This window comes from Phaethon lepturus, unplaced genomic scaffold (assembly GCF_000687285.1).
Source record: "Phaethon lepturus isolate BGI_N335 unplaced genomic scaffold, ASM68728v1 scaffold15918, whole genome shotgun sequence".
Taxonomy (NCBI): Eukaryota; Metazoa; Chordata; class Aves; order Phaethontiformes; family Phaethontidae; genus Phaethon; species Phaethon lepturus.
In genome coordinates this window covers 28,395-41,571 of record NW_010555635.1, presented here as the reverse complement: position 1 = coordinate 41,571, position 13,177 = coordinate 28,395, and the positions used below count along the sequence as shown (strand labels likewise).

The 13,177-nt window shown below is 44.1% G+C and overlaps 1 protein-coding gene across 1 annotated transcript in view; it reads right to left on the bottom strand.

The window, feature by feature from the left end:
- Window positions 1–6,059, bottom strand: part of RREB1 (ras responsive element binding protein 1) — a gene marked incomplete at its 3' end in the record, with an annotated part of 53,623 nt that extends 47,564 nt beyond the window's left edge. The window contains 2 exon segments of the mRNA XM_010292236.1: window positions 4,397–4,599; window positions 5,951–6,059. Of these exon segments, the coding sequence (XP_010290538.1) occupies window positions 4,397–4,510 (114 nt within the window).
- Window positions 6,060–13,177: the final 7,118 nt, after the last annotated feature.

Sequence of the window (13,177 nt, the reverse complement as noted above, 5' to 3'; positions counted from 1 at the left end):
CCCTCAGTGAAGTTTCAAAAACTTCTGAATTTATAAATAGGGGCCATTTCAACTACCGCAGAAGTACAGCAGCTGTTTTAACAGCACACGGATACTCAGCAGTAGCAGTTTAGGACAGGAAGTGAAGGCAATTATTGCGACCAGCTCTAACTGCCAGGAGGAATTTAGGTGAGCAGAAAGTAATTCCTGGAACACCACCAGGATATCTGGGCAAATGCCACTAATCTTCCCAAAAGATCTTTAATAAGCACAAGTCGTTGGGACTTCAGGTTTTCCATCCCATCTTGATGGCAAGGCACTAGCTCAGTGCCCTTTTCTAGGGGCTGTATGTTAGAGCGGCGTTTACTGAATCATCAGCACCACTTCCCGTAGCATCCTGTGTTTCTCCTGGAAGCATCCCATCTAGGCACACCGGCCAGGCCCAGCCCTTCTGAAGCTTGCAAGATCTGATGAGATCATAGCGAGAAAGAGGTGACAATGCAGGAGTGTACGTGACTCAAAAAGAACACATTATGAACCCGGTTTTTCTCCACCCAGGTGAGAATCAGGAGTCACTACCGTCAAACCACGAGCTACAAACAATGAAGCCGATCGGAGAGCTCAGCCTTATTTAAGTATGCCCTTGAGACACTGAGTAAAGCCACCACTCTTTCAGCCAAGGATGAAATGGCACTCTTGCGGGAACCAAAAGCGTTTGCCTGAATTGTCCGCAAGGATGGCTGCTGCATGACATAAAGGGTGTTTTCACCACCTCACTAAGACGACCAGGCGCGGCTTCTGCACCAATGCCTGTGTATTAAAAGGGAGATGGTCTGGCACTGAAAATTAAACCTCGGTTTTCTGTAGAACGATGCAAATCCTCATGAGCTAGATAGATCCACTGCCTATTACCTACACTTCTGGTGACAACAGAGTACAAAAACCATCTCTGCATGACCGATGGGAAAATACAATATTTATGCCAAAAGGACGTGTTCTACTGAACCTCTTTGCTGGCTATTTTAAGTATCATTAGCAAAACCATAAAAACAAACAAAAAAGAAAACCCACCCTCAGTAGCTCTTTAGTTGGGAGGGAGTTGATGTGTATGAGTGCATCCGTGCATTTCCTCTCTCTACACAACTCTTTTCACCCATCGCCATCCCAAAAGTCATCAATACAGAAGCAACCACTTGCAGATTGTCAGACACAAGCATTTGTGGAGAATGACTAACTCAAGTCTCTGTGACAAATTCTCTGGCATGTGTTGCTGACGTAGTGTTAGAGAAAGGTTTTTTTAAGTCTCAGTGAAGAAATATCCCCTCCCACATGATCTGGGGAATGATTCTAGAGAGTGCCCTATTAAAATCTAACACTGTGTTTTCAAAAATAAGGCATTGATAATTTTCTATTAATTTCAGTGACCTGTGGACATGGATGAAGAGCTATTTTTCCCATTTTGCCTGAAGTAAACGAAACTTGTAACTTCACTTCTAAAAGGATCAGGACCGCAACGATTAGGTTCTCCTACTCCTCCCTATATCTTTGTCTAACTGTATTTCAGGGCTCTCCATCCTAAAGGTAATCACTGTAGGCCACGCACACAGGCCAAGGCCTAACGTACTACTACTTCCAAAACATGAGAAAGCAAGCAAGAAATGCTGCCATTATGAAGTCTGAACATCCCAAGAAAATTAGGAAGCATTACCCCAGTGCCTTCCCTCATTTTTATATACAAACATGTAATTCGTACCCGCGCATTCTATCCTACTTATACAACTTTATTTTTACTATATGCAACCTGTCTGTGGAGTAACGTTCAGCTCCAATTATACTGCAACCCTGTTAAAGTTGGCTCAGGACAGAGAACAAACACACTGTGCTGTGAGGAAAATCCCTGCAGCTGTGCTGACAGTTTAGATGGTGTTTAATCCCCAAGGCATTTCTGTGAAATTATCAACCTACTGCTTTTTTTTGCCCCCTCCCCTCCGCAACGTGTGCTGCAGTTCTACATGATGCATTTGATTGTTTCAAAGCCTGCTTTCCAGACTGCCTGCTCTTCAAATCAGCAAATTAACAGAAGATAGAGTAATTACTGGTTCACCTTGAAGCAGAGATCAGAAACACACTATAGCTCAGCCAGAGCTGATTAGTATTGAATCTGGGGTTTATTATTAACTAAAACCCAAACTTTCTCCAGTGGTCACACAGGGTACATGCCACATACCGTGACACAGCTCAAGCAAATCCAGGGTAGCTGCAACAGGAATGCTGTTGACTGACCCAATCCAGACCAAAAAACATTAGCATCCCTACTGTAAAAGCACCCCCACTCACAAATTTAAAACATAGCACTCAGCTACCCCACTGGAGCCAGGTTGGTGAAAACACACTTCCTGAACTGAAAGATAAAATTAGCAAGCTGCTCTCCCTTTTGTAAGTCAGCCTGGCACAACTGCTCTGCATTCAACTGATGGCAAATGCATTTGGAGTTGTGCATTAGGTCTATTTGTTTTTTTCCAGCTCAAAGAAACACCTTTGTCACACTTTTTATTTTCTTCAAGAGCAACGCAAATGAGAAGTTAAAATGGATGCAGGTTGATGTGAGAACATCTAATAGACTATGGATAGACTAGAGTCAAGATAAAGTCAGCATTATAAAGATAACCATAGACTTTGGGACAAAGGTTCAGGGCAAAATATTTCGCTGGCAACTCATGGGAAAGAGCAGTCAGACCCAGAAAACTAGCTAACTGTTATTATTCTTGAAATTATAATAAAGGGCACATTCTGACCAGAATCTGAGATCCGTGTGCTGCTTCACACAAACAATTCAGTGCTTTCATTCTGCTATTCTGAAAGTGGAAATTCACTGTATTAGAGGTTGCTAGTCAGACTGATATCCATTTAATATTTCACATCTCACGTCTATTTTCTCAGTAATGTAGCCATTTGCCCCTCTGGAGATAACTATCTTTCAGCCTAAAAACAAACAGGCTATTTACTATGTTTTCAATTTATTTGTTTATTTTTATGCTGTAAGAATCCCTCTTAATCCTGTCACATTTACTCTCAAGCTTCCTTTGATTCAATGCCCATCGAAATATCAGGTGGAATAAAGGTCACTAACGCTAATAAACTTCCCTGAAGCCAAACCACATGGTGTACCGGCGGGCAGCTGTGTAATAGCACTGCCACTGAGACTAGCCTGAACTCCAGTGCCTTGCTTCACATGATGAAATCAAGGAATCAGTGCAGCCCCTAAGTGGGAACACTGCAAATAAACCTCAAAGGCAGGTGCTAGACAATACAATCCTACAAACACAGTTGCCCATATACTGCCCAGACTCTTCATTTAAGAGTGTTCATTTACAGTTAATGGCTTTTAACTCCTTTCAAGCAAAAAAATCCAAGACAAGTCGTAAGTCTGTCAACCGGGCAGCTACTGGGCAAGCTATTAATAAACTACTATAGGAACATCACATGAGTCACGCCTCTCAACCTTTCTGGTCCCTGTTACATCTTGATTCATTTACAAATTCTCTGTGCTTCACTGCAAGCTCTGAAGTTAAATGGACACAGGCATTTGGGGTATTTTTTAACGTTCTGCAGCACCTTCACTGGTAGGGTTTGGCCCAGCAGAAGAAAAGCATGGATATAAATAATCACAGTTTTAACTGATACAACGCTCTCCTTTCACTTGTTTAGATCAATACTGCTATCAACTGGTGCCATCAACTGGTAAATGGAAAAAAACTGATAAAAGCTACATATATTTGCTCTGCAAGATTTGTACAAAGGATTCTGCAATAGCTCTTCATCGTTTTATTAACAATGAAGAAAGGGCACCTTACACTACACACATGTGAACTGAGCGTCCTGATGGATGTTTTGTTCTAGCACCACCTTTAACCTTAAATCACTTGGATCTTCCCCGGGGGCAGCCACACACCTCATGAAGGGTCCCACAAGATGGCCGAGCCAAGTCACCTGCCACACCACTCTGCTCCCCTCTAAGCTATTTCCTTTCTCCTAGTTTCATGAAACGAACTGGTGCCCCGACAGATTACAAGAATGCAAGAGCCAGGATGCAGAGAGGAAGTAGCGGCAATTCTTAGGTGACTTTGCCACTGCTAATGGCATCTGCTAGACCAGCTCACCACTGCATGACATCGGAGCTAATGCACAAATGTTTTACATGTGAATCCAAGCAAGTGGACCCCTTCGATTCCCGTAACATTAAAGTTATGTTCTGGAGAGCCACCAGAAAACATACGCAGAGGAGCAATGGCGGAGGCAAGAAATACCCGCTGAGGGAAAAAAAGGCAAAACAATTAAAGAAACATAATTATGTCTTATCACTTCCCATGCCGCTGCTTGTCTCCCCTTCACCCTCCCTGCATTTGGGTTTACATACCTGGTTCCTCCTGCCAATCCGATTTGGTGCAGGAGACTTTGAGGGGGATTTGACATTTTGAGAGCTCCCGCCATTTTCAGCAATCTTCCCCACGTTCATCACTGCTGACATCATGGCATCAATGGAGGACAAGTCTGCTCCGTCCAAACTGTTTGGTGAACTTGGTGATACCTTGTAGCTGTTTAAGCTTTCCAGCTGCTTCTCTGGAATTAATAACAAAAACACAGATAGGAGTTGCTAGACCATCTAAAAAAATAAAATAAAATACCACAGTATTTTCAGCTGCCTTCAACTTGTGTCACACTCTGCTGGATCATCATGGATAATATATATATAACTGAAGTTCTGGTAACTGGAAAAGTTTCCCATATTGGAACACATAGGACAAAGTGTACATTTCTTCTCATAGGACATTCACGTTATCTTCATTTTCAACCTTAATTCAGTATGGGGCTTATAGAGTGATTTACCTTAAACTCTTGCTGCAAAATGGTATTGTACGTGGTATCTTGTGATCACCACAAACTAGTAGAGCAGTACTGATGAATGCATGCTCTGGCAAGAACAATCATTTAAGCAAGCACGTGTTTTGAGCAGAACTGCACAATTAAGGCATTAGTAACATAGTGTAGGGTACTGGGTTCTCTTTCCAGCATAGCTTAAGCCAGCTCTGTACATGGAATAAGCTAAATTAGCAAAAATCCAACCAAAACAAACCCCCAAATCCCCCCAAATGCCTCTTTACTGCCACAGCTGGCATCTATGCGGATTTTTTTTCTTTTTGGTCTATCAAGCTGTGTTAGTCCATGGAGCATATGTGCAACATCCACGACTAACACCACAGCTAAAGCTGTTCAGATTCGGACTTCTCCATCACATTCTGTGTGTAGCAGGGATGCTCCTGTTTCAGATACCAAATTCAAAACACACCTAAAATCTCATCTCTGGTTTCTCAATGTACCATGTCACACACACAGGTAAGGCCTTCCACTTTCCTCTTTACGAGTTTGAAAAGGAAAATGCTTTCGAACTAAACAATCTTCTCCCCAAAAAGAAGTCTCCCAAACAAGCAGGAACACCCTGCAAGTCTACTGCTCTGTCACCTCTGGTGAGAGCACAGAATCTTAATGTGTTCTGTGAGAAAGTCACTGTAACACAAGAGGATGTGAGGGTGAACAAGGAGGAACACATTTGTCTGTGAACATTTGATCTCTGCATAATACTGGCTTTGGAAGATAAGTTTGAGCATTATAACCAGGTGTTTTTTTGAGGCTAAAGTAATGTGGCGCCAAGTTACTGGGAGCCAAGAAAATCTCAGTTTGGAAGGCTGCAGTGGTAGTTGAGTATTTATGTGCCCATGCTTCTGCTCAACCCACTTCACATTTTTCAGACAGGGTTAGAGATGGGGAAAGAAACGTATGCACAAGTGCTTCTACTCAATGTATCTTACACTCTTCACATAAATAAGGGGTATGGATGGGTAAGAAATGCTTCTACAAGCCTTAATCGATGCCCTAATTTACAGAGTCACACAGAGCTAGTCAAACCAGTTACCTTCATTTTTATCCCCCAATTGACTGTGGCTCTCTTCTTCGTTGCTGGTCTCACTTAGTGTAGTATGTATAGTAGCGTCTGGCTCTTCAGCCTCTTCTTCAGCAGCACCCTCTAGCACTATGTGAAGGAGAAGGGAAAAAGAGAAAGGGAGTAAGTTTTTCTGGAAGCCATTTTAGCAAAATAAGACTACAGCCCTTTAGTTTGAGGGCTCCCCTGACTGGTATGTAGGTCTGATGACAGAAGCACGTAAACAGTGCCAGCACAGCAAAGCTGTGAGGCTCGGAGATGCTGCTGCCTCTGCCAGTGGCGAAACCTGGGCAAACAAAGGAAGGAAACCCTTACCGGCTTGGTCCCCAGTGTTCGGCCCTCAAAAAAAAGGTGGAGGGAGAGAAGAAGAGAGCAAGCTAGCATATCACTGATGGTCTTAACATTTGAGTAAGAAGTTGGAAGAATATTCTGCAGCTAGAGAATTTAAGTAATTCTATTTCATACACACACTCCTTCCCCCTTCTCTTCTCAGAGGATTAATATTTATTGCAATACATGAATTCATGGTGACCTTTTTCTTCTTTCTAGCAGTGGTGAAATGACTACTGAGGTTTGTGGGACCATTTGGCACATTCCTCACCCACTGCCCAAGGTTTCCAGATGAGTTGAAGACATAAGCAACCATCATATGTGCTGACAGAATTTCTCCACACCCCTTTCTGAAACCACAAATTTATCATGCTATCGTTGGGGTTTCAGGAAGGATGCCTGTTCTGGCTAGAGTAACAGGGCAGTTAAACATAATTTTTAAAGGTGATGGGGAATGACCGACACATGAGAAAGAGAGGAGTCCTCTGCCTGCAGCGCCCATGGCGACAGCCTCTGAAAAAGGTTGTTTGTAATATGGAAAACTACTGATACATTTTTAATGGAGAAATATACCTTTATAACCTTACAAGCAAAATAGTTATTTCATTATGGAAACAAACACACTGTGGACATTTCATCATCTCAGATTTCCAAATCGCATCCAGCAAACTTAATACAGGTTTTCCTTTTTTCAGAAAGCAGAGACCATCGGCCTCAAGCGTGGTTAAACCAACAGAATTTCTTCCTTTTAAAAAAAAACATATTCTCAAGGATGGCATGCAAATCAGTCACGTAACACATCTTCAAATGCTGTTTGAACAGCATTTGCAAACAATAAATGACTATGTTATCCCAACTACTGACATTTTAGAGCACGCAAGAAAAAGGCAGACAAAGAGAAAGGGCCTGGCTGGTGTCAAGCAGTTCCTCATTTCACGCAATGCCAGACAAAGCAGCAGATTCAAGCTTCCTACGTTTAACCGCCGACCCTCCTAGAAGCAGCACACAGATGATTTGACATAGTAAGCCAGTGTAGTCTACAGACAAAACCTAGGACCAAAGACCAGTGTCTAAGGCTCTGGGTAACATCAACTTCTTAACAAACACTGTTATATTTGCCTCTTCAAAAACAGATGAAAAGACCATTTTTATGCTATCCTGAACAATTGGAGGTAACACTCCTGTCGTAATTTTTGTTCCTTTTCTGCTAAGAAAACACTTGTGGTCCCTGCAACGCAGGTATTTCTTGATCCATCCTTCTGTATTTTCTCCGGTAATCATGGGAGTTGTTTATTTGTTAGTCTTTATTTTGCTTGTCCTTAACTGTTATAACTTTGTTGTTATTTTGTTTGTTTTTAAAAAAGGTCCATCTCATTCAAGAGCAACACAGTCATCTTTTTTTTTCACTCTCTCAATCTTTTAACCTCTTATGTGGTAGCTGACATAATTTTGAATAAAGTAAGCACAAAAGAGTTATTTTTGAGACTGGCCTAAATCTTCCAAGTTGCTCGCTCTATTTGCTTAGTACCATGAAAAATAAGGACCAGTTTAAATTACTGAAATGGATTTATGTTAAAACAATGCAAATAAATGCCTTAGTCCTTAAAAAAACACAACCAAACAAAACAACTCTCCCTTCCAAAGTAGACCTATTTGTTCCTCTATCAGTCAATACCTAGAACATTAATGCCACCAGTGATTCAACCTGGAAAAAGTCAATCTAGTGTGTAACTGTGAAGACTCCTGTGTTGGCCAAGGTAACTTTAAGATTGCTGAGGAGCTTCCCAGAGAATGAGAGTCAGAATTCCTAGTGCTGCTTCTAGCAACAGTGAAAATGTGAAATGTTCATCACAACGAGGTGAGGCACACATTAACAAGCCTACCTCCTGGTTTTGAAACACCTGCCAGCTTGCTCTCTGTTCTTCTTTCAGGCGGAAAACTATGTATTATGCTATTACAGCCTTTCACAACTTCTATGAACCAACAGCTATTTTATTTCTGAATTTAAGTATCTTCCTGCTAACGCAAACAAAGATGTATAGTCACAGATCTTGTTTTTAAAACCGTCTTCTGTATATTAAAAATTTCCTATTTTGGAAGCAGCTGAAAGTTCACAACTTAATTTCTGCAAAAATAGGTATTATTGTTGCATGGTTTTCTTTACATATTTATTTTCCACTCTCTCGCATGAAGAAAAAATGCACCACTGAACCAAAGACAACTGCATGAGCAGCACACACCGATTTCAGAAACATGACTTTCTATTTGCAATAGGATATAGAAACAATAAGAATACTGGGCCAAGCACTCCTTCCTGTGGGAAAACCCGTGGCAGAGCGCCTTTAGGCAGGAACATACTGAGAGATTTCTCTTGCAGCTTTTTTTTCTTTTGCCTTTTTTTTTTCTTTAAATAAATGCATCACTGAAGATGGGGAAGTGGTGTTTTTTACCACACCACCTATGAAACTCAGGGAACCACACAGGCAGCGACCAGCACGGATGCCCTATGCCGGGCTTCCTTCAGGGCTGCAAGCCTTCTCAGCTCACGCCAAATGTCTCTGCTTGGAGGTTGTGCTGATGGAGCCTTCTTCCTCCCTCTCCCCAAAAGAAAACAAAGACCTCCAGGAAGGAGGAAAACAGGAAATAGGCTGGCAAAACAGTGCCGCCTCAGGTTGCATTCAACATCGGACCAAAGCCTCTAGGAAACAGGGAAGTGGTCACAAGCATTCAAGACATCTTCTACTTTGAAGAAACCCCCCAGTGTCACAATCATCCTCTGTGAAAAGGAGGAAAAGCAGAGAGCAAGTGACAGAGCGAGAGTGCTAACATGTCGGGGACAGAGGGGGGAGAACACGGAGACAACCAAACAAACAACACAGCAGCCCTCTTTGCACGGCCACACCAACAGACCTGGCTCTTCTGCGGGAATGTGTCCCCTCCACTTGATGATGTTGCTGAAACCATGAAACTTGGGTAACTTCAATCCCACAGAGAAATCTGAAGGGCCTTTAGCTCCTGCTTCTGACAGAGGCCCACCCCTGATGCCCCACATAACCAGCTAATGGGAGAGTAACTGAGAAAGCAGAAAGCTAAAAAAAAAAAGAAAAAAAGCCTTGTTGCTTCCCATGCAGTCTGTACAGGAAGACACTTGCTAGACCTATTTCCTCCTTTGGGATAAAGTGTGACTCCACAGTATGTTAAAGCTGAGCCCATCAACAGTTACTTCCCCCCTTCGCTTATGTGTATTTATCTGTATTTAATTTTCTTGGTTTAAGACCACTCTCAACAGTTACAGCTGCTTCTCCTTCTGGTGAAGAGCATCATGGATGAAGCAAAAAGGAGAACACAGGCCACAGGGGAAGGAAGAAGAAAGAAGAAGAAATGATGAGTCTTCAGAGTCACAGTCACTTGACTTGCTGTTGAGAGGCAGCTACAAAAGCAGGGAGAAGCACATCCCGGCCCCTGGCACCTGGTACAAGTCTCTGCTCCAGTTTGCTCCACCGTCTTTGCACATGAGTTCTCCCTTTGGAATAGATAGGAAAAAACACACAATACATGCAAAGAGGGGGAAAACCTGGTGTGTAGCACAAAGCTGCTCATTGTTCTGCCTTCTGAAAAAAATCCACATTAACGTTAAAGTAAAAGCCATGCACTAATTGGGCCAGGGAAAGATTAACACTCTCAGCCAAATACTTTTATTGGTTTCATTAAACATGCCGTAGTACATAGTACAGAACACGGCGGGGGAGGAGAAACAGGGGAAACAAATGACAGTTTTAGGAATGTGCACCCCCACACACGTGCATTTCAAACCACTTTTTCCCATGAGGCCCAAACAGGAATCCTGAGCCTTCTTCATCATTTCCATCTTAGCAACGCTATTAGCTTACTTTATTCAAGGCTTTCCCACTGTTTTTTTTTCTAAAGAAACCAAGGATCATTTAAATGAAGGCCAGACCTTCTAGTATACAAATTTAGACGAGAACATAACTTCAAAGAGGGATACCGCATTTGAATACACAAAGTTTACTGTTTACCCCTGACATTATAATACCTAAGAATCGCTACACCATGCTCCAAACCATTTCTGATGCACTGGTCTCCTACTAAGCTTCTACACAGAGGAGCAAATTTTACTCCCAGAGCACATGGTGACACTCCCAAGCACAAATGGTCACTCCCACCCCAAGAGATGCACACAATCACCCGCACTACATTTTGAACGTGATTTTGCATCAAAGCTGGCAGGAAGGAAAGAGGGTGAAAAGGCGTTGTGTGGGAAGAAAAAAGGGTTAACACTATTCAAAGCCACTGCCTCAAGGCAAAGGAAAACCAAACGAAAAAAGTTTTCCCAACTGACCTTTTTAATACCAACTCTGCCCTTGCTACTGAAGTGTTGGTGCTGACTCGGCACCGCAATGGCAGAGAATTATACTGGCAGCGTCACCTCACTGTCACCGCTGCTGGAGCACCATTACAGAGCAGCCTATCGGGAAAGGAAGACAAGCATAAAAAGAAAGACAGTGGCACAGGAGTATCTGGGGGTCGTTCTTTCACCTAGCATTCGGTAAAAATTAAGAATGTTACCCCAAAGGTTTTGAACTTGTACCTGTAACTAATGTTTTCCTCTAGGGAAAACCAAACCAAACAAACCCTCAAAGACAACAACTTGAAAGGTACTCTCTGAGCACTAAAAGACTGCTCATCTTGCTATGAACTCTCTGAGCTATTAGTGATACAACTATTTTACCTATGTTAGCACATGTGTAATACTTTGCTTCCTACAATAACCCTACAAATCCACAACATCCATATTTCTTTTCTTACCTAGCATGTATGCGGACAGATACACCCAGACACAGAATAACCAAGTGAAGCACATGCTGATGGCCATGCCTTAAAACTGAGCTAAGGACCACGGTCTGTTTTAGGGGCAGAGCAGGGGAAGAAGCACCAAACAAGAACCATATGACTCCCATATTTTGTATACTGTTGCTACAACACCTAACAGGCTAAATTTTAAATATTCAAACATATTTACTCCTCCTGTTTTATTCGCTTGCATGCATGATGGGATATGTGCATGCATTTAATTTTTACATAGGTTTTGAAAATCACCTTCTGATCGTCCTCAGGACTTTGGCTTAAATGACCAAAAGCATCTCTCCGTAAAGCATACCAAAATTTGAACTTAAATTTAATGCCTTAAGCAAACAACTCTGAATCACCATGATACTCTGGTATTACATTGATGTAATACACTGAAAAGAAGGAAGCTCTACTAATGTTAACAGTGAGATGCTGTACCGGCAAAGCACGTGTTTCCTGGATGAAATTCACCTGTAAGGTCCAACTGGTTTACCTTTTTTTCTGTACTAATGCACAGAAACACCAAGCAGCCTTAATATAAAATGCATTCGTAGTTGTCTTCTTGGCCCTGCACTCAATTTGCTAACTTGAACAGGGCACCCACATTTACTCCTTTTGCAAGCGCTGTGTGCTGTGGGAACAGCCCTCATGCAGGAGCCTGTGGTCTTGCTAGGATAGAAAGGAGAACCGAGGCAGATGCTGCTCCAGCACTGAGCGCGAAAGCAAAACCCGACAGCCCCCAGGCTCCCAACAGGAGAGTCCAGGTCTCCACCAGCATGCTTGCAGGCACCTCAGAGGGTTTGAGCCGAGCCTGCACCAAGCTCCCGACCAGCACTGCCACTCGCGGGGACGGCAGCGCCACACAGAAAGCACAGCACCGCAAGAGCTGCAATAACTTGCGGCCACATTTAGGTTTAGCAGCTGCTGATGAATTTTGAGATTTTCTAACGCTTTAGCCCTCCTCCCCGCCAACCAGAGAAGTATCTACGAGCTGTTCCTCATCCCCGCTGTTCGTATCAGCTTGTGGGTGAGCACCTGGCCCTCCAGGAAGCCTTTGTCACCAAACTGCAGTCAGCTTTGAGTGCTTGCTCAAGCAAAAAGGATACTGAGATTCGAAGACAGCTTAACAAACCTGGGGCCACGAGCACCGCCTTTAGACACGCAAAAAAATAGTCAGGGCAACAGCAGAGTAGAACACGTGGCTGTAAGCAGACAACCCTCCGCTCCTTCTCGTGCACACAATTGCAAACACCCCTCCATCTTCACGCTGGCCTGCCCGCGCAGCCATCAGGAGGCCAGTGTGGAGGGGGCCCGGCTCCCCCCAGTCACTGGGAACCACGGCGACGCCGGGGAAACACCGGACAGGGCAGGCCTTGGGCCTTACCCGGCACATCCCCTCCCCTGCACCCTCCCCGCTGGCTGAGGAGGGACACAAAAGCCATACTGTCTGTCCTTATAAGCTCTGCTTTGCATGTGTTCAGGGAGCAGGGACAGCTGTGCGGACGGCTCGCAGAGTTCCAGGAAGTCGATGTGTTTCTTGGCTTTGACTCCAGTTTATTTGCCTTAGATGAAGTGGCAACCTGAGAAAGTCCCTTCGCGTCCCCCCCATGGGCTGGCACCGGCTGCAGTGGGGTGGCACTCCTTGGGACATGGCCCCGGGGTCTCTCCCCATGCTGATCGGCCTTCCCGTCTCTCCCTCGGGCCAGGGCTGGCTCACATCCCACCGGGCAAAGGGACGGCCTTGGGACGCGGCGTGGGAGAGGGTGGGAGCCCGCAGCAGAGCCAGGGAGCAGGCCCTGAAGGCTCTTCCCTCAGCAGGCGGGATGGAGGTGTCTCACGAAGGTAGGAACGGGTCAGGCGAGCAGCATCACGCTGCCTGCCAAAATCTCCGCTGCCCACACGGCCCCGAAGGAGCCGAGGACAAGGCAAGGGAACAGAGCAGCAAGAAGAAGCCAAAGTGAGGACCAGCGGGCACCCCCATCGCGTGTGTCTCCCTGCTGA